This window comes from Ischnura elegans, chromosome 3 (genome assembly GCF_921293095.1).
Source record: "Ischnura elegans chromosome 3, ioIscEleg1.1, whole genome shotgun sequence".
NCBI classification, from domain to species: domain Eukaryota; kingdom Metazoa; phylum Arthropoda; class Insecta; order Odonata; family Coenagrionidae; genus Ischnura; species Ischnura elegans.
The window spans coordinates 131196178-131217875 of NC_060248.1; the positions used below are offsets into that span (position 1 = coordinate 131196178).

At 37.0% G+C, this 21698-nt stretch overlaps 1 protein-coding gene across 1 annotated transcript; it reads left to right on the forward strand.

Annotated features, from left to right (window-relative positions):
• On the forward strand, nucleotides 1-19568 carry LOC124156589 (pre-mRNA-splicing factor Slu7). Its single transcript, XM_046531226.1, has 10 exons — nucleotides 1-246; nucleotides 329-517; nucleotides 692-803; nucleotides 3937-4118; nucleotides 4958-5196; nucleotides 7487-7793; nucleotides 8597-8725; nucleotides 11108-11362; nucleotides 13781-13912; nucleotides 19289-19568. The coding sequence occupies exons 1-10, from the start codon at nucleotides 115-117 to the stop codon at nucleotides 19460-19462; spliced, it is 1851 nt and encodes a 616-aa protein (XP_046387182.1). The 5' UTR covers nucleotides 1-114; the 3' UTR covers nucleotides 19463-19568.
• The last annotated feature ends 2130 nt before the right edge of the window (nucleotides 19569-21698 follow it).

A 21698-nucleotide genomic window follows, 5' to 3' on the forward strand; every position in this document is an offset into this window, starting at 1 on the left:
GTCTGTGTTTATGGGTCGTCGTTCGTGTTGACAATTATTATTGAAAAGTTAGTGGGTCTCTCAATGGATTGTCTGTATTAAAGTTCTTGAAATTAGGTTTTTACGCACCTAAGGATGGCAACCCTTAATATACCCGTCTCTGAAATAATTAGAAGTCGGGACACATCATCTGTTGAAGATGGTGAACCCAAGAAGAAATCTCGCGAGGACTGGAGGAAAGCCAAAGAACTCGAAGAAGCCCGAAAGGTGTGCACACTATGCCATTTTAATAGATGTTTCCTTTTATGTTTCTTGAACAGCGTAAAATTGTAATTGATCCCTCATTTAGGCTGGAACTGCACCAGCAGCAGTAGATGAAGAGGGCAAGGATATAAATCCTCACATTCCGCAATACATTTCATCTGCACCATGGTACTTTGGAGCAAAGGGTCCAACACTAAAACACCAGCGTCCACAGCCGGAGAGAGAAAAGCAATTTTCTCGTCTCGACGATTGGTACAAGAGAGGCGTTGACACAGTGAGTTTTTAATATATATACTCAATCAAACATCTTTAATATATATTTAATCAAGTATGCAAACATTTTATTGTATTTTGGTGTGGCCCGTGTGAAAAGGAACGGATTAATTGGCTTGATGTGAGTTGGTTGCTTTTTGGCATCATCCTCAAATAAATTTAATCATCTTTTCAGTCTAAAGTTGTGACAAAGTTCAGGAAAGGAGCATGTGAGAATTGTGGAGCAATGACACACAAAAGGAAAGACTGCATGGAGAGGCCCAGAAAAGTAGGAGCCAAGTTTACTGGTAGGTATGCTTGCGCACAAAAGTTACAACTCCTGTTCGTACTTCCTGTGCTCAGGAGTCGTTGAGCTTAAATTTAAACCGATTGATGAATGCGCGGATATTGGTGGGTAAAATTTTTCTCGGTATTAAAAAATCAATATGCAAGATTGTGTTTGCAAAGTATGCAAGTATTTCCAAAGACTCTTAACAGTTGAAGGTTTTGTTGACTTTTCAGTCTGTTTCTCTTCTCTGTTAAAGCTCTCTAAGGTCACTTATTCTAACGAGAGATCACTTATTCATTATGTTACAGTAATGTAGTAGCTTTTTTCAAAGTTCCAGGAAAGCTATATAAGTAATTGCGTTTTAATTTACCCTGCAAATAATCATATATTGGTCTTCGTCTAAGCAGCATTTTTCAGTGACCAAAATGACACCTTAAATTATTAAGATATAGTATGCAGTCCTACAGTTCCTCACACATCTGGTTTATATTTAGGCTAAACAGAAGGGCCTTTGGGTGTTTTTCTTCCGTATATTTTTTTCTTCAAAAGTTTAGTTATTTTTTATTCCTAGTTTCCCACCAATTAATTAAAGCAATCCATGAAAATAATTCATGATGATTGAATATATTTTAAAACAATATATATATTATAATATGCATGATGAGGCATAAGTTGACTTTTATATAAACAATATTTTCTGAACATTAGTTCAATGTTTTTCAAAATATGTACCTTCAAAACATTGTTGAGTGGCATCAAGTTTAATGACCACCTGAAAATGATGCAGTTTCAGCGTACATCTTTCTGTTGCCATGCTTCTCAATTTAGGTGGACATATCGCAAGGTTGCATCACTAGAGTTTCTACGGGTGTTTTCCCCAACAAAAAACAAAACTTCACAGCCGCACGTTGCTCCCGGCAGTCACTTTTTGATAAAATGGAAAAAGTTGCCTTACCGAAAAAAATCCCACAGACAAACAGGTGCACTCAGAGCGACCAGGATTCGCACAGTGACTCAGGAAATGTCAAGGTTTAGAACCCTTTATGGGAAAACCCGATCCTTCACTCAGCCACCCTCCCCACAGTGCTATTCCAGTTACTTTTGGGTCCCCCCTCATATTGAATTTTTCTGAACAACTTATTTATTAAAATGATGACTCTATGTACGTTATTACATTCATTTCTAAACAGATTCATTCATGGAGTGGAAATAAGCACAAATTAATTGGTAAAGGAACTCTGAACACTATTTTATCCGACGACTATTAATAAATTATTCACTTATGACCAAAATAATAGTCACCTATATCTTCAAACTCATCCATGTCATTCAACTATGTCAAGCTCATCCCTGATTATAATGTAATATTTATTGTGGGGTAGAATGCTAGAATTTCCACCTTGCTCTTATATCTGTTAGTGTAACAGGTAGTGAAATATTAAAACTAATACGGAGCAGCAAATCAATGATGATATCAGGACACATTGATTTATTTCTCTGCTGTTTCCGTATTTGTTTTAATATTTCACTATCTGTTACACGAAGACTGATTGTAAAATGTAAGGATCAGATAGACCAATTAGACGGATGTGGAGTGTATTCGTGAAATGCAGCGATTGCAATGGTGTCTATGTGGGGCATACAGGAAGAAGCTTCGAAGTCAGGAAGAAAAAACATTTAAGTGTTTACAAAAATAACAAAGATGATAAAAGTAATTTTGCTAAACACTTAATACGCAACTGCCATAGGAGCGATTTTAAAATGAATATTTTAAAATTATGCAATGACCGCCGTGAATTGGACTCTAGAGAGCAGATGGAAATTTTAAAAGTTATTGAAAGTCAGGACAGCACTCTGATAAACGAATATCTTTACCCACCCTTTTCCCCTATTCTGGCATCCATTTTAGAATTCATCTCTTCCTCCGTTAGGTAACTAGGTAAAAATAAGATGAATAGATCATAATTTACGCCTGAAGATGATGATAACTCTTCGAAACCTGGGTCGTGTTGTGTAAGAAAGCAGTGATATATGTATGTAATAGTGTAATATACAAGAAAACTTATAATGGAACACCACAAAGTTAATAATGAGTCAGTAAATATTGTTTCTATAATGTTGATGTTAAGAATGATTCTGTTACAAAATGAAAAAAATATTATTACTTCAGATTCAAACTCTCCCAAAACTTAGCTATGGAGCCACATCCACCCAATACTCAAATGTTGAGTCCAATACGAATCTAAAGAGAGGAACAACCTCACCAAGGTGCCCAAATGAAAACATTCCAATGGCCAAAACATGAGCGTGAATGTGAGCTTCCTCAGTGCATTCCATCCTCTTGGGCCATTGCACCTGGAGTTTGACTCCTGTCTTGCAAGACCAATTGCTCCCTCGTCCGTCCTCGCCGGCTCTTGGTAGCGCAAGTTTGAGGGATGCAGGTAACCTCATTTGCCAACCTTCCGAGTTTTTACTATATCAGTTAAGTGGGGCTTGTGAGTATCTACATTTTATTGGAAATGATAGTGCATCTGCCATGTATAGGTTAAGGATGCCAAAAAAACTATTCACCATCATCTCTGAGGAATATCAGTCACTAGTCAACCAATAGAGTTGCAGGGATAGATTTATTCGGCATAATTAACCCTTGTTACTCCCAAAGCTTTTTCAAAATGAGTGCAAAGAAGTACCAAAAGTCTATCTCAATGGCAGATAATTTATCCATGTGGGATTTATTAAGTTTTGTAACATTCTTTTGCTCCTAGTTGGAACGTGACTGGCTCAATTTAATTTTATCATTTAATCTGTAGCTTATTAATCCATGGTGAAAGAACACAAATGGTCATTCCTACACTTTTTCAATGCTGAAAATGGCAAAATGTCTTGAAACCGTGGTCGGTTGTTGAGTTTTGGAATAAAAAAGTGTGGAAATTACCATAGCTGTGTTCTTTCGTCATGGATGAGTCGAAATTCCCCAAAATCAAGCAAGAAGCAATTTTATATGTAGCTTATTACTTTTTTTTCATTTGTGTAGCCCTTGTGGAACTGATATTGTAATTTTGGTGGTATCTTTTTAAATATGCTTATTTTTCATGTTAGATACTAATACGTCAATGTTAGATACGTCAATATAGCATATTTTGCTTCACTAGGTGCCAAAATTGCCGCTGATGAGTTTATGCAGCCAGAACTCTCTGTTGATTATGATGGGAAGAGAGATCGATGGAACGGCTATGATCCAAGTGAACATAAGGCAATCATTGAGGAGTATCAGAAAATCGAAGAAGCCAAAAGGGAGCTAAAAGCAGAAAAGCTCAAGTCAGGAGAAATAGAGGTAATTTATCTTAAAGAATTTGAATTTGTTGCTGTGCAATTAGTTCCTTGATCAGTAAATTCAATTCATTTCATTAAGGATGATTGAGTTCCACTTTTCATCAGTTAGGTTCTTGGTATTGGATCTTAGATTTGGTTCTTAGTGAAAAAACTTGGTGTTTCATTTTCATGCCCTATTTTATCAAAAGCTATTAATATATTTTGTTAGGTTTCCATATGATCTACTTTATATGACTCCCAGTTATCTCTCAAATAATTTAATCCTATGTGTCACAGTATTTAAAATGTATATCTATTGTAAATTATTTTCAAGAAAAATGTATGTATGTAAAATATATATTCTCAGAAGATGACGAAAGGAATGGAAACACATAGTATAAAATGGACAGTGAAGTAAAAACAGTGTCACTAATAACTTTGAGGCTTAGGGTGTTAGAATGAATTAAATCACATTTCTTACTTTAAGTTTGAATGTCTGCCATTTATATCAATGGCTAAGTTCTAACTATAGATATCTCAAAATTTAGCCTGCCTGAGCTAATACTGTTAATAAAAAAATAAAGTTCAAGCAAAAAACAACTCCTTGTTTGCAAATGTATATGTACTACTTTTTCAGTTTTATGTATTTTTGGTTTTTAATATCAATTAAAATTATATACAATAATAAAAATAAATTGTTTTTATGCTCTCCTGAAACGTTTCTAATTCTGAGGTACGTTTTGTTGGAACTTAGCCATCAATATGTTTGAAGGCTGGAAATCAGAATTTCTTTTTTTTTTTTTAAGATGTTTTATTTTGTAAATCTGTGATCGTGAACCAAATGTTCCTGTATTTCACAAGGATGAAGCTGCAGCTGAGGAAGTTGGGCCAGATGTCGATGATGAGGACAAGTATGTAGATGAAGTGGACATGCCGGGAACAAAAGTTGACAGCAAACAACGAATTACAGTGAGGAACTTGAGAATTCGGGAGGATACAGCCAAATATTTACGAAATCTGGATCCTAACTCCGCATACTATGATCCAAAAACACGATCCATGAGGGACAACCCATACAAAAACACCGACAAGGAAGCAGAGTAAGTAAAATGTGTCAATTTTCTTTAACTTTTAGAAATGGATAGCCTATTCATATCTGTATTCCCAGTAGCTGTATATGTGTGTGTTTAAGCATTTTTTTTCAGAGTTTTCTTATTGAAGACAAATTGATGTTTCTATTGTTATCTTTGCAAATAATATATGTATTTATGATTTTGATGGATGGTTTGTATCTTAATGGCTGTTTTTAATGTGGAGGTGAGTGTGTAGTTCCAGTATGTCCTCAGCGTTTGAGCATCCGCCTGACAAACTTTAAGAGATACGAACATTTACGCCCTATCAAATATTCAGGTATGCCTGAAATTTCAAATTTGGTTCCTTTTGAGTCGGATGATGTGGTGTATAGTGGTGGAACTCACTCTTTGGGCCCAAGTTGTAATTGACTAAGTCTTTGCAGTGAAGAATGTTAACCATGTTATCATTTTATTTAGATTTTATGCTTTGGGGACGTGCACTTAAAAATGTTGCTTGACGAATAGCATCACCAAGTATGACTGGTAGAGTGTTGCAAAACTGATGGCCTATTGAGTATCTTGTATTTCTTTTGTGTACTCACTGTCAGTCAGTCACTACTCAGGTCAGAAAATTCTAGTCGAAGAGGACCAGAGAGAGAGATGGAGGGAAGAAGTGGAAGACCATGGGGAGCTCCTTCCATCAAGAGTGGGCAAAACACTCTAGCACCAAGCAGAAAAGATTTTATAGGCTCAGTTAATAACACCACTGCATAGTGATCGTTCAGATATTGTTTTTCTTCAGTTTTAGGGCTAATAGCTATTTTTAAAATAATTTCCTGATAAAACTGATCTGCATGTCAAGTGCATTCATCTCAGCATTAACAGTCCTTATAAATAGACCTACTCTAGAAAAGTTATGCTGTGAATGAACAATGGGCGGTAATAATAGAGTCAGCTCTGCCATTTTCCATGGGTGTACAGAACATCCTCAGTTTTGTGGAACAAGCACATATTTCATAAAGTAGTAAAAGCTATCAATTTTTACTCTCCACCATGTCCCCATATCAGAAATAGATTACCAAAAGTCATCAAATTCAAAAATGAATTATGCACGTAAAGGGTTTTGTCCTACTGTGAGTGAAATAATGAAATAGGTGATTGAATAAAGGTAGGATACAATTAATTTTTACGAGTGAAATTGGTTCCCAGGATTTAGTAAATTAAATCGGAAGAATTATCATTTTTATGTGTGTACTTCTTGCGAGATACGTTGCAGACAAATGCAAACTATGGCAAAAAATGCTGGCGTGATTTTTCAGGAACATGTTTTGTAATTTTTATTTAGTTTATTTATTTAAAATAACAATTTTATCATTGTGAAGTCAGGAACTGTTCAGCATTTCTTCCGTTTTTCCTTCCAGCGGGCAGCAAAATTTTTTCTTATCCAGCGTTACTCCAGCATCGTTCCATGCACAGCTACATTAGTTTGTGACCATCATGAGTAATCACAATACATATTATAATGCAGTGCTACATGCTGCAGGATAACTACACTTTTCGATTTCGATACTCTTAGGTTTTTTTGTCTTTTAAACAAGGTCTCGGAAAGCATCATGTTCGTATGTCGAGGACTTACTGTGGCGGCAAATATGTATTCATATACGTATTGCTAATTTTTATTTGTAGAATTTTCTATGTTTTGTAAGTAATGAAGTGCTAACCATTTAACAGGGGTATAATTTAATTGCTCCTGGAAGACGTCATTGACATTTTGAGACCTTTTTAGAGATAGCTTTTATTCTATTTCACTCTTTTGGCTTCTACCAATCAGCTATATCAGCTACCAATCAGCAATCAGCTGTTATTATGTTTTTCAGGTTGGCTGTCTTTCTATTCTGTAAGATATCATTCATTAAGTTTTTCTTCTTCAATCCATTCCTTAGTACTATCCTTCCTTACTTCCCCTTCCCCTCGCACTTTTGTTGAACCACATACACTGTCGCCTGCCAAAAAATTTCTATTCAACCAATATTTGATGTTATTTAATTTGATTACCCTCTCACTTTTCTTATCTCTTGTTAAAATTATGGTCTTTCTCGTAATAAATTATCAGACAGTAATTTCTACAGAGTGCACATGTTGATATTATTCAGTGATGTATTCAATTAAATTAGTATCTTTTCTTTCAAGTGTTGCAAATAAAGAGAAATTATGTTTTTAATTGTGATCCGGTGGAATCAACCCACAATTTTATCAATGTGAATGGGATACATATCATTCGATCAAGCTTATTAAATGCTTCTTTTTATATCTTCAGTGTTGACTATGCGGGTGAAAACTTTGTGCGGTTCACCGGGGACACAACAAAGCACGCAACTGCTCAGCTTTTTGCATGGGAGGCTTATGAGAAAGGCGTTGACGTTCACTTGCTAGCTGAGCCCACCAAACTGCAGATGCTGCAGCGGGAGTACGAGCGTCGCAAGGAAGAATTCAAGGGGCATGTGCAGGAGAGCGTGCTCAAGACGTACGGAGGCGAGGAGCACTTGCAAGCACCCCCCAAGTCACTCCTGCTCGCTCAGACCGAGGAGTACGTGGAATTCTCTCGCTATGGGAAAGTGATCAAGGTTGGCTGTGCATAATATATGTATAAGCGTGTCAGCTCTAGCTTGGAGGAAATTAGTATGTAATACCCAGATTGGATTAGATCATGTAGTTGAGGGGCCTTTAAAAGGCGAGATACCAGATTTTTAAGTGAAATCTTGGTAACTAGTCAATCAGTTGCATTCTACTTATTTACATGGTGGGTTTGGGGTGTAAAATACAGACTTGAAAATTGTCCGGGCCTGCTCTCCGGCTGTGGCGCTGTGCGCACTATTTGGACTGCATGTGGCATTATATGCTCAGCAGTCCAGCAACATCTTGTCTGGTTGTGTCCGAAAATATCCACAGGGAAGAATGACGCCTCGGTAGCTTAACTGGCTAAAGCACTCGACCGGAAATCGGGGGATCCGGGTTCGAATCCCGGTCAAGGCGAATGATTTTTTTCTCTGTGGATCTTTCGCAAGACTTGAAAATCCTATAATTACATGAAACTTAAAGTGTTTCAATCTCTTTTTTTTATTAAAAATCCTCACCGTAAGTTCTTTCTGATGGATTTCCATGCCAATTTCATTCTGTGATCTTTCTATTATTCATGCCAGATGATTTGTGAAGTACATATTTGTTTATGAAGATATTGGAGTAGTCCAATAAAATTTGCTTATATATCTTTTTCTAAGGATTATTGTCTTCCATTTGTGAATTTTTACTTGGTGAATTTCACAATAGTGGTGTTAGAACTTTGTGTTTTCTTTTGCTGTTTGAAAAACAGTAGTTTTTACCTCAAGTTTAATCCCCTTCTATACTAATTCATACTGTTTTGTTTTAGGGTCAAGAGAAGCAAGTTATTCGGTCAAAATATGAAGAGGACGTGTATCTCAACAATCATACTTCTGTGTGGGGCTCATTTTGGCATAATGGCTCTTGGGGCTACAAGTGTTGTCACTCATTTGTGAAGGTACGTTTAGGCTGTATGTACGATATCAGTGTGTTATACGTGCTTTCAAGCACTTCAGACAGGCAGTGCATAGTTTAGCAGGCTTTTATTTGTGATTAAATTTATGATTGTGTTTATTTTTGCTCAAAAGAGTGTGAAGTAGATAATCTTAAACTGATGGTCTGAAACTAAATCTGAAATGATCTAATCTTTAATCCAAGGATTGGATAGGAAATATCTCTGTATCTCTTTTCCATCTCTTGATGTAGCTTGTTTACCTGTTGTTTTACCTTAATGTCAAGATAAATTTCATCTACTGTGGAAGTTGTCACTAAGATGGTGAGGTCCTTGTAACATGGAAAAAATTATACATTAATAAATGATTCAGTTAAACTGTGAGAGGTCTGCTGGATTACAGTACATAACATTTTTTTAAGTTATGAATTTTTGGTTGAAAGGGTTGTAAATCTTCTTCCACTTACCCTAGTTAATTTTTCCTTGCACACAATCTCAATGACTGCACATGTGCATAAGTTATAAGCAAGACATTGCAATGCAAAAGCGAAAAACTGTCTCATTCATACACAAACATAAATATAACTCGTTCAAAGAAATGATTGAGCCAAAATTTGAGTATTAGGTGATTAAATTCATGAAAATACCGAATTAATAAACTTATTCCTGGACATTCTGACAAGAATGGGGTATTTTCTCTTAATTTTGTTTGAAATTTCTGTTCCTTTTCATACTTATTAAATGTGGTAATGGTTATTGTTGTGGATGTCTTTGCTAGCCCCTGGATCTTCCTTACTTCTGTGGACATTCCCTTGAGCTCGTCCACATGTATCTTCTTTCCTTCTGTCCCTTTCGTCTACACTCCTGCTCTACCAACCTCCTTTTCTCGTTTGTACCTTTGGCTCCTGTTTCTCTTTCTCGTGTGTCACTTTTCTTTTTTGTCTCCTTTTCTGCTGGGCACAAACAAATTTCTCTTCACTTTTTTTTCTCGCCTTCTATGTATATTCTTGTCTATTGTTTACCTGGGTGTAATGCCAACTTTCTGGTTTTTTAATGGATACGTGCTACCTATTGTCGCCTGGGTGTTACCAACCATATGGTTATGGGGTGTGGATGTCTCTTCATAGGTACAACCTCTTGCCCTGAAATTGTGTGTATTTGAGTTAAATTTGGGTGTTAAGTATGCGATTGATGGGATGGATTTTGGGTATGGGACTGCAAATGACTCAGATTAAATAAGTTTTTGACTTACAGGTAATTTTAAAGGTAAGGGAATGAATGAAGTTTATAAAAATAGTTTTCAGTCCATTTGAAATGAAGGCAGTGCATGAAATTTTTCTTTAAATTACGATGCATTGTTTTCCTTTGGTTATTTCCACTGAAGACTACTGGAAAACATTTTAATTACTTCGCAAATTGGTGAAATTCATGTATGTGTGTCGGAAATTTCCAAATACAAATGTTGTATGGTTAAGAGAGTTTTTCCTGTGGGTTGCTTATAAATGGAATCATACCAGAATATGAAATGAGAGTGAAAAGTTGAGGGAGAAGAAGAAAATTGAAAGCTTAAAAGAATTCAAAGTATATTCCTTTTGTCACTCATAAAAGGACTTTGGGGATGTTGAGAACTGGAAGTTGGAAGAATTTTGTATTATTAGGGAGGAAAAGAACAGGGATCATGGATAAAATTGGAGGGATCAGCGTTATGCTTAACTTAAGGAGGAAATTTAATGTTAGAATGAGGACGAGCAGTTGTGACTTGAAAAACTGGTATGCTGTCTATGACTTAGTTGTTTCTTCGATAATTTTATAAATCATGTGCACAACTGGCCAATTTTTCCATTGAGGCTGCCATAACAGATGAAATCGGTTGTATACATCATTGATAAAAATATTGTGGGAGTAATCCAGTTCAATGATTGATTGTTGACATCAGACCACTAAGTGATGTCAGTTAATCAATTTCTGGTATGTTTCCTTAAGGGTAAACCTATCATAATTCTATAACAATTATCTATTTTATCTATAACAAATTTATAATTAAGCCTACAAGAGCTCCAATCTGTAGCTTTAACTGTCTTGGAAATATGTATGCTAATGAATTCGATCAATTCGACTTTTACTTTGTACACAACCCTGGTAACTTTTACTGGAAAATTATATATTGGTAAGACGCGTTTTGATGCTGAGGCGTCATTCTCAAGTACACTGTTTGTTATCCAGACAATCCAATAAATATGCAGACAGTCTGGTATAACTCTGCATCGAAACGCATCGTACCAATAAATAATTTTCCAGTGAAAAGTTACTGGGGTTGTGTATTTTATTTCATGCATGCTGATGTTTTAGTTGTAAGCATGTCTTAATGCAATTGCTTTCCTATTTCAGAATTCATATTGCACTGGGGAGGCTGGCCGGGCGATAAACACTCCAAGCATAGCAATTGCGAGCACGTCCGGTGTAGAAACATCGTCATGGGGTGCTAGTTGGTTAGCTGAGACTCCGTCGCAGCCCGAGGAGGAGAAATTGATGGAGAGAGCGCACTCTTCAAAAGCATCGACCAAGAAAAAAGAGAAGGATGAATCATCCTCAGCATCCTCATCCTCATCTTCTTCCTCTTCATCATCTTCGTCATCGAGTGAGGTAAATGCAGTATTACAACCACCTCATGTCCATGCAATGCTACTTCAAAAAATTTTGTTACTCTCAATGAGAATTAATGGTCGCAAACAGAAAAATCTTACTACCAGGGAGCCGAAAATTTTTCACGATGATGAATTAGCAATGCCTATGTACCACACAAAATAAACGAAATGATGTTAATCAAAGCATAATATCCCATAAAAAACAATGTAAAAAGTGAATATCGGCTCCTAGACCTCACAATTCCTATGTGAAAAAATTTAGCATATCATATCTGGGGCATTTTTTATGATGGGAATGCCAAACTATGGCATGAATACGAGTTCCTGTCTTCATCAACAATAGCAGCAGTGACGTAAATCCTTCTCCATTTTTGTATCTTCCCGCCTTTGCTTTTCGGTTTCGCTAGGGGGTGTGGTCCAATGAATGCTACGATGCTACTGCCGCCACCAGACGCCACAGACAGTGCTCCGAAGCACCGGTCCATAGGCCCTACGTTCGCTATGAGAATTTCTTTTCGGACCGGTCAGGAGTGAAATCAAAATGGCGCAAATGAGCGAGGGCGGGCAAACTGGGATTATGAAATCAATGGGATGATTTTAATTGTGAATTGAGGCGGGTGGGCGTCGCCTGGGCATCATCATCACAGAAACAGCAGTAACAGGAACCAAAATTATTGTGGACATTGCTCTCTTGGACATTTTCGTGGAAATGTCTCTGATGCTAAAATTTGCTAAAACCGTAATCGCAATTAACAATATACACACCGTTTTACACTTTGCATAGACTGTATTACTGCCCATGAAATGAACAACCTGCAATGCCTGCCATTTTGCCTTTTTTCTCATGCGAAATTTAAAAGACTTGATGTTATTGCGAAGCAAAGGTGCGATAAACGAATGACGATCTCAAAATTTTCGTGACGTTATTGCGAAATGATGTTAAACGGGGTGACGTAGAACGAGGACTCACTGTGCATCAAGCAAGGGCCTTCTTCCCTGTCGATCAAAAAGGTTTTTTTTTTTTTAGCCCATCCATAGACGTTTTGGCGAACGTTTCTTATCTTGGGGTGATCCAGGCCGAGTCTGTGGCTGCTTCCCTCCTTCCTGCCCTCACCCAGGAATAGGAAAAAGAGCATTATTTACAGCAAAGGAAAGAACCCGGGGTCATGTTATGGGTCTGTCGTGGTTATTTAGGTGCTACTATGTCGAGAACGGTGAAATATTTTCTTTCATTGGTTCTCTCGCTCGCTCTCCACTTAACTTTCAACGGTCTGTTATGGTAAGTTTTCCGTAATGAATACACTTGAAAGAGATGTACGGTTGAGGCTTGGAAAAAGCATCTTTCTGCATGGGTGATTTGTTGTCAAGCTTACGACACATCCAATGATTGATGCTGCAGGTAATGAAGGAAGTTGACCAGAATGATATCATGAAATATGGTTGCTAATGGAAAAAATCTGGTTTTTCAGTGATGATAGAATTCAGCTAAAGCCCCTTTCCAATGATTGAACATTGAAATTTTTACTCTGTGCTGGCCACCCAGCCAGGAGTGGCTCTCCGTGCGATATGGAAAAGGTTAGCGGAACAGAGAGCGGAATGGAGAGCTGCGTCACTGTGCGACATTGTGGGTTTGGATTTTTGAACCTGATGATGCTGCACAGCAATGAAACTGGTTCTCACTAAAATCATACGTGAAATTTACTAAGTTTTTTTCACCACCATCATCATCATTATTCAACAATCCTAAGATTGGTTTGACGCAGCTCTCCATTCCTCTCTCTGTTCCGCTAACCTTTTCCATATCGACGTATTTCTTCTCTTTTGCATCCTTAATAACCCTTTGTCCTGTGTAACTCATTCGGGGCCGTCCCTTGCCCTTATTCCCTTCCACCCATCCATCTACGATTGTTTTCATCAGGCTGCCGTGCCTCAAAATGTGGCCAACTAAGCTGTCCCGTCCTCTGTTCAAGGTTTTTTAGGAAATTTCTCTTTTATCCTACTCTTCTTAGCGCTTCCTTGTTACTTACACGGTCAATCCATTTTATCTTCATCATTCTTCAGTAGCATCTTCTTTTCACACGTCAACTTCCAAGCCTCTCTTCCATACGGAAACATACTCCTTATGTAGCATCTGATGAAGTCTTTTTTTTTCATTTGTGTTATTTTTTTGTCTGTTTTCTATCAAGGAAAAATAAAGAAACCATATACATAGTTGCATTGAAATTGTTGTTTTCATAATGTTTCCCGTGAGTTATATGTATAGTTCTGTTGGCATTTTAGCATTGTAAAAACCCAGTTCAAATGACATCCCTTACTAACAAAACAACTGGTATCACTTGGGAATTGTAATCAGGGTATTGAATTCTTTGATTAATCGTGTTTTGAATTTGGTGTTCATTGGTTGAATGTTTAGCAGGATGACTCTGAGGAAGAAAGGAGAAAGAGGAAAAAGAAGAAGAAGAAGATGAAGAAGAAGGCTCTAAAGGAAAAGAAGAAGTTGAAGAAGCGGAAGGCCGATGAAGACGATCCAGAGGAAAAGCTGTTGAAGGTATGCTAATCTATGAGCAACACTTTGAAAGTTGCAGTATTTTAAAAGTAACCTGTTGTCAGGTTGCTGATGTATTTTTAGTACATACTTTTCCCATCAAAGCTTTATTCATATCGAAATTCTATGTGGCAATACTTTTTATCAATTACCGTATTTCTCCGAATATAGTCCCCCTCTGAATATAGTCCCCCTCTGAATATAGTCCCCCCCCCCCCTAATTTTGAGGTTTCAGTTTCAGGAAAAGTAAAAAAAAATGCCTTTGAATATAGTCCCCCCCCTTTACTTTTACCACAGGCATTTTTTGAAAAAAAGGGGGACTATATTCAGACATGTACGGTATTGTTTCCCATCTTTCTACCAAACATATGGAATTATATTATAATTTGAGTCAGAGAAAAAGAGAAATTCCATCTGGTCACCTCATAAGAAGTCATTTCATGTCTGAAAAATAATTAATTTAATGTTCTAATGAATGAAATTAGAGTAATTTTTGGCCATGATAAATTTAATCACATCTAAAGGAATCAATCCCTTGTGCTCCCAAAATGTGTATTTGGGCTTTTCAGCTTTAAGCCTTTCAGACCAAACCATTAGCAAATTATTAAAGTAAGATTCATTTTGATAATTTTTATGAATTACATATTTCAGCCATGTTTTGCTTTTTGTTAATTTTGCGTGTCGTATTTGGAAGTGATCTGATTTGTTGGAAGAAAATGGTTATGTTTGGATCCAGAATTCAAATACACAACCAATAAAAGCTTTTTATGAAGACAGACAAAAAATACGGAATGGTTTGGGAGCCCAAATGGTTCATCACAGAAATAAACCTAACACATTGCGGACCGGGTGTATAAATCCAATCTCTTCCGGTGGGACAGGGCATTTAACCCCTCAAGCCTGGCGGGCATTTAATTAAATCCCATCTCAGCGGCTGGATGAGATTTAAATGACTTCCCTTTTTCGCATACTATCATTCAATAATGTATATCATTCATAGTATACGATCAGTATCGTTGAAAATTTTTGTAAACTTGCGTAATATAATGCGCTACTATATAATAATTTTTCGAGCGATTTGAAAAAATATTTATTGTTTTATGTATCTCCTTTTATGAACTAATGAATGAATTTTCAATTTTGAAAGATTTTAATTTGGTTTCGAATAAGCTACGAGATCTCTAACATTCCATGCATTAAAAAAATACAATTACATGATGTGTTTTAGTTATTTGTGGTTGAAAATTTCATAACAGATTGGATACTTTCGATAGGATTGCCCGTTTCGCCTACTTGAAAATTTATCACTTCGCCCATTTCTCTGACTTTGTTCTATTACTACTGTATCATTTCATATAGGTAATCACGTTCTAATGTTTCAAACGTCAATATGTTAATATTCAAATGATTTTACCTTAGAAAATCTGCTTTGTGTGACATGATTTGAAGCAATCCAAACATAATCCCACTGCACATTTTTCAGACCAGTACACGCAGTCTCTTCATTTCCCATATTAGGCACAAACTGCACACCTCCTTTGAGACTTTGATTTCTTCCCAGCTGCAGGAATTGTCTTTAAGAAATGTATTTATTTTTATTTTATTATTTTTATATTTTTATTTTTATCTTTATTTATATTGAGTCTTGGTACTAAATTGTGTAATGAGTGACGGCCATGTCCAAACGGTTCGTATGACGTTGGATATTTCAAAAATATTACCTCGACTAATGGCACACGAAATGATAAGTCAAATTTTTATACGTGTTTTTCCTATGAACAACATATGACTTTAGGACTGCCACATTCAATAGTCTCCTAAATAACTTCATACACCACTTGTAATGGCGTTTTTTTTCCGTTACATTCGAATGCAATAACAGGTCCTTGAAATTCACCCCATCAATGAATTTACTATAACCTAACACACAAACAGACTTTCGAGTCTCTTTTTTGCCTTCCAACATTATTCCCTTTTCATAGGATCCCCAATTATAAAAAAATACCACACACAGGAAGTACACCTGATGAGAATTTCAACACACTGCCTGAAAGAACACCACACAGCATGAATGACTAGTGGACTGAAGCTCGTGGTTTAGAAGCTCCCTCAAGAGGCGAGAAAATATCTCGAAGGGGCCCTGGTATACGCTGACTGTTTAGATGGAATCTTATCTTCGTTGATTACTGTCCAGAAAAAAATTAAAAAAATAAATGCAGAGCAAGGCACATGGCCCCTTCGCTTAGGACGCTAAGGACTAACGAGGCGGACCAAACACACTTGGGGCTCGAGGTGACGACAAACATGGAGAAGATGGATAGAAGGCAATGAGCTTAGAAGATACAGTATCTCAAGCTAAAGTAGCTGACCCTTCTCGACGTCTGTCAAGCAGAATAGGCAGAAGTTATCATGATAGAACAGCTGAAGGAAGGCGTTGAGTTTTTGGACCGAAGTCGTCAACGCTGGTTTAAAACGGAATTTTATCAGAGCATTTTTTAAAAATCTTGAAGGCATAAAGCCGCTATGAATATTTTATTGGAGAGGAAAAATAATTCTTCAAAAGAGAGAGTAATTAGTTTTAAATTAAAAAATAATATCTGGCGAAGAAAAAATATTATATACAGTAGGTCAGGAAGCGTACTGGGTACGCATGACGGCGGCATACGAAATTTAAAGGGCGCGTACTGGGTATGCATGACGGCGGCATACGAAATTTAAAGGGCGCGTACTGGGTATGCATGACGGCGGCATACGAAATTTAAAGTGCGCGTACTGGGTATGCATGACGGCGGCATACGAAATTTAAAGGGCGCGTACTGGGTATGCATGACGGCATTGAGGGGTTAAAGGAGCTTTATCCTCAAAGATGTTGATACATGAAAACTTGTCTTGCATGTTCAAATTTTGATGTTTTTAATAAAATTTTGATTGTTTTACTCACCCGAGAAGTTAGTACAGTGCAACCGTGATAAAATGAGACCCCACGGTGGTGCTCAAATAAACTCTCGTTGTGGCGAATTGTGGCTTTAGTGGAGGTGGAGCAAATAACAGCTAATAAACCCATTGTCAACACTTATTAGGAACAGGACTTGTGCGGCGACGGAGGCATTTCTATCCGATAAACGTAAACATAAATCCAGACGAAAGGCGATGTTTTTGTTGCATGACTAAATTTCCTTACCTTAATAACAAACTAGCCATTCAATTTATAAGCACCGTACAATGCACAACCGACGAAGCCATATTTCCATGCACGTGGTGCATTTACATGATCAATTTATTATTTTGATATTTTCCGCTGAAAATTCGAAATCTATTGCTGTTAAAACAGTATTGTGGTTATTTAATGCCTCAAATGCTTCCATTGGTGTATGTTTAATGTTCCCATGCATTACGCAGAAGTTATTAAATAATGTATCGCATTTGTTTCTGCAGACGAAAAAGGGGGAAGGTGGTAGAACGATCCTGCCTTGGATGACCTTTTCTATCATCCAATATAATATCTTCATTATCTGCACTAAAAAGTTTGCAAAACATTCTTAATGATGTGATTAAAATTGCCTATGTTTAAAAAAAGTTCCATTTTGAGTGTTACGCCCGCGACGTCATTGAAACAATGCATTGAGTGTATACACGGCACTGCAATAAAAACGAATTGAATTAAAATTGTTAATACAAGAAAAGAATTAAATTGATATTATTTCACAAAAAATATAACACTTATATTACGCTGGTGTCACTTAAGTAAAACAAATGCAAGCTTCGAGAAACTTCGACAAATATACATAACACGCATGGGTTAGATATGCACAGTGTTAACGCCGACTCTATGGGGCTTGAGGGGGCCCGAGCCCCCTCAAAAAGTCGTTATGGCTGTGAGGAAAAAATGTGTCAGGCTTGTCGATTTTCCCCGGAGTGTCCAGATGTCAAGATTCGAGTTATAATGGTTCTAATGTTGATCATACGACTCTTCTAAAATGCTGAAAAAACTTAAAACTCACTACTTATAAAATTTCCCGGTGCAAGATCCCCGGTTAGGGCCCCCCAATATTTTTTGTAAGTCGGCGTCCCTGGATATGCAACAAAGAAATGAAAAAGGATATGCATCTGATGGACCCTAGTGCCAACAAAACTTACGAGTATAAATTTATTGATTTAACATTCTCACTAATGGCTGGGAAGCATGAGTAAGAATGCAGAATTTTTTAAATTAAATAAACTAAAAGCGCAGCATCAGCTTTTCACATATGTCATCGTTAACAGCATGTATTACCTGCCTCTAGAAGCGTCATTGCAAGAAACACCCGTACTGCAAAGGTTTTGTCGGGGTGTAGGTTGCAAAAGAGTTCCATTCTGTCAGAATATTTCATTTAAAGAAATGATTCCTCAGTCAACTACGTGACTTCTGATCTCTAACCAAGTGATCAAAGAACACAAGAATGTCCCATAGGAGGCCAATACACATTATAAGCTGGAAAAACATAAGAGACTAACAAAGATAAGCATCGTGGCCATCTTATCCTCTTCTATCTTGGAACAAAAGATAGGGTGAACACTGTAAGGACCCTCAGATTCCTTGGCCCTGGGAAACTTTAGTGTTTACATTGGGCAATGTAGATAGGATACCATGTGAGAATCAAGATCATAGCACGTGTGAAGGCCAGCCATAAACTATCTAGAAATGACATTTTCATATGACATATTAAATAGTTTCTGTATTAGAAAATGTAATATTTAATTGGTTTTGTTTTTACATGGTATGACTTAGTGAATTTTGATTTCTACACATTATTAATCTCTAAAAGTGAACTATGCTCACTCAATAGTACTTACAATTTCAAAATTTGAATAATATAAAACTAATTTAAATCATTGAAAGAACATTCTCAAATACACCATAAGAAAATAGAAATGTAAGTAACCAATGTTAAAAGAAGCAGAGTAAGTTTTGATGATGTCTCCATGTTCCTGGGTTTCACCGCGTGGATTTTCTTTGTGACGACAGTTTCGCCGGTATTCCAACCGGCGTCTTCAGGTCGATCTGTCGAAACTGTCGTCACAAAGAAAATCCACGCGGTGAAACCCAGGAACATGGAGACATCATCTAGACAACGCCGCGGAAAACTACGCATCGACAGAGTAAGTTTTGTTATTTTATGAGAAAACATGGAAAACTCTGTGAAATTTCCTAAACATTTGACGCGTAAAACACGGAGATCTCTATAATCAGTGCACAATGTGTTTAATGACTAATCTGTTGGAAATTAAATAGGCTTTGCTTTTGAATCATGACGGTTCTTGTGATAGTTTTGTAGCTGTGAACCTTAATCCTGGGATTAAAATGCAGATTTCATTAAATTTTGTTTTGATTTTCTTCAGGCTCTGAAGAAGGAGGAGCAGATGCAAGCAGAAGCCGACCGGTTGCTGGCAATGGATGAAAGGAAACGAGCTTATAACAGCATGTACGAGGCTAAGGCACCCACGGCTGAAGAAATGGAGGCATACCTGATCAAGAGGAAGAGGGATGAAGACCCTATGGCACAATTCATGTGAACTAATGTTCTATGATTTATGAGAATATTATGTAAAAAGTGTAAATAAGCCAAAGTTATTGTCATTTAAGTAATAAATGTAAGCTGTGCTTAATATGGTCCCAGTATTTATGTTTTTCTGTACATTGTCATTCTTGCTTTCTGCTCTCCCAAGTTTCTTTTTTTTTCTAATGAGTTTCTTGTTATTACTCTAATGGTTAACATAGGTAGTATGTCAATGATTGTTATATTCTTCTCCTTTCGTGAAAAAATGATACATATATGTAGTTATTAAATGGTTCATTTATGGTAATGGTAATTGATTTTAATAGACAGTACTGCAGCATTTTAGGAAGGTAAATTGTTCTTAAAGCACACATCTTCATGAGTACTTGAATGTTAATGCCCAAATTTGAACAAATAAGGTATATTATTGTATATATTAATCTGCACTCACAGTAACTTGTGGGAATCTCTAAAACATATGCATTTTTGCAAATCAATTTCTATCTGGATCCAAACAAATAGGTATACAGTGGGAATTCGTTTTAGTGAGTTTGGCTTATATCGAGGAGGAGGGTTATAACAATTGGTTTCAGCATACCGACAAAAGGACTTTGATTCAAATGCCAAAATATAATAGCCAAAATTTACCCGCCTCTGTTAGGGTTAATATATGGTCATCTGTTGCATAAACAGTAGTTCATGCAGTTTCCTGAAATATTATTATGTAAAATTGGGCATCCATGTATTTCCTTGCAATTTATTCAAGAAATTGCTCTTTCCTCATTTGGCTAAATGAGCTGCAATTGCACAACATGCTTTTCATCACACCATGGACATAAGCAGTAGGGGAAACAGAAAAAACTCAAGGGGAGACACAAAAGATACCTTGAGCTACCTTTACTCTTTTATCCTAGTAAAAATGTAATTAAGTCACAATTTTAGTTTAAGAAAGTTTTATATGAACTGATTATACAAATCTACAAGAAAATACCATCTTGTGATCTAAAAAAAGTTAAATTGTTGTTCAGTAATGCAGGTTGCCCAGCAAGGGGGGGACATGTGTTTTCCAATATGTATCCTCCACTGCCCCATTTGCTTTTGTGTGCCTGTGGTCCAATCCAGGTAGAGTAGCACATTCAGAGCAAATATGTACGTGCTATTCGTTAATCCCTTCATTGAATTCTCTTTGGTTCTATCATGAAGGCTGCGCGTTTCGTCAAAAACTGCTACGGGCGTACAGTGTTACCCAGATGTTAAGCGAATTAGGCTGGGTGCCGCTGGAGACTTGGAGGCTGCGTGCTAGGCTTAGATTGCTTGAGCAATTGAGAATGGATATTTTTAAGAGTGACACACTGAACATAATATTAGAGCCACACTATATTTCCAGGTCCGATAGAAGCGATAAATTAAGAGAGATGTTTTGCCGAACGGATAGATATGGGAATTCGTTTTTCCCCCGAACCATAAAGGACTTTAATAAACACTAGTCCCAACCTCGTTAGAGCACTTCTTTTTTTTATTGTTGTAAACGGCTGGTGTCCTAACACCCCCTGCCACACGTCTTTTAGGCGGCTCGCGGGGTATTATGTAGATGTAGATGAAGTCATGGTTCTATCCAGTGGCATAACTATTGGGGGGTTTGAGGGGGATAGATCCCCCCCCCCAAAGCCTCAGAGAAATAAAAAAAATATTTTAAACTATTGCATAGTTTCAACATATAATAGGGTGGTTTCCTATTATTTTTTTTATTGCCTAAATCGAAATATACTCCTGGAGGGTGCATTTCACGCTCTTAGATTTTCGAATGACGATATCTATTTTTTGCGATTAAGCGAAAAGTGAAAAATTTCAAGCACGCGAAAACGCGGTGGCTAAGTAGGAATGATGGGAAAAGTCCGTGTGACGTATTTTTGGTTCCAGCTGTCGGCGTGTGAGGTGACCTTGGGGTGAGTTTTGAGCGCTGATACGACGCAGGATGCTAGCAGGTAGCACTTGATTTGGATTGTTATTCCCCCTTCAAACGAAGGAAACTTTCCGCACTTAGGTATTTTTAATGTGTGATTATTAAGAGATGTTTCCCTGAGCTCTGTGTCTCATGCATGCATTAGTAATCTCAGACAATGTAAAACTCCTATCTACTCGTATAGAAACTAGGTCCCTGTGACGTCACGGGGAGTGGAATCGCATGGGCGCAAATCTGGCCTTTTTCAAATGAGGTTAAAATTGACCGTTGCCATTTGTCTAAACTGGGA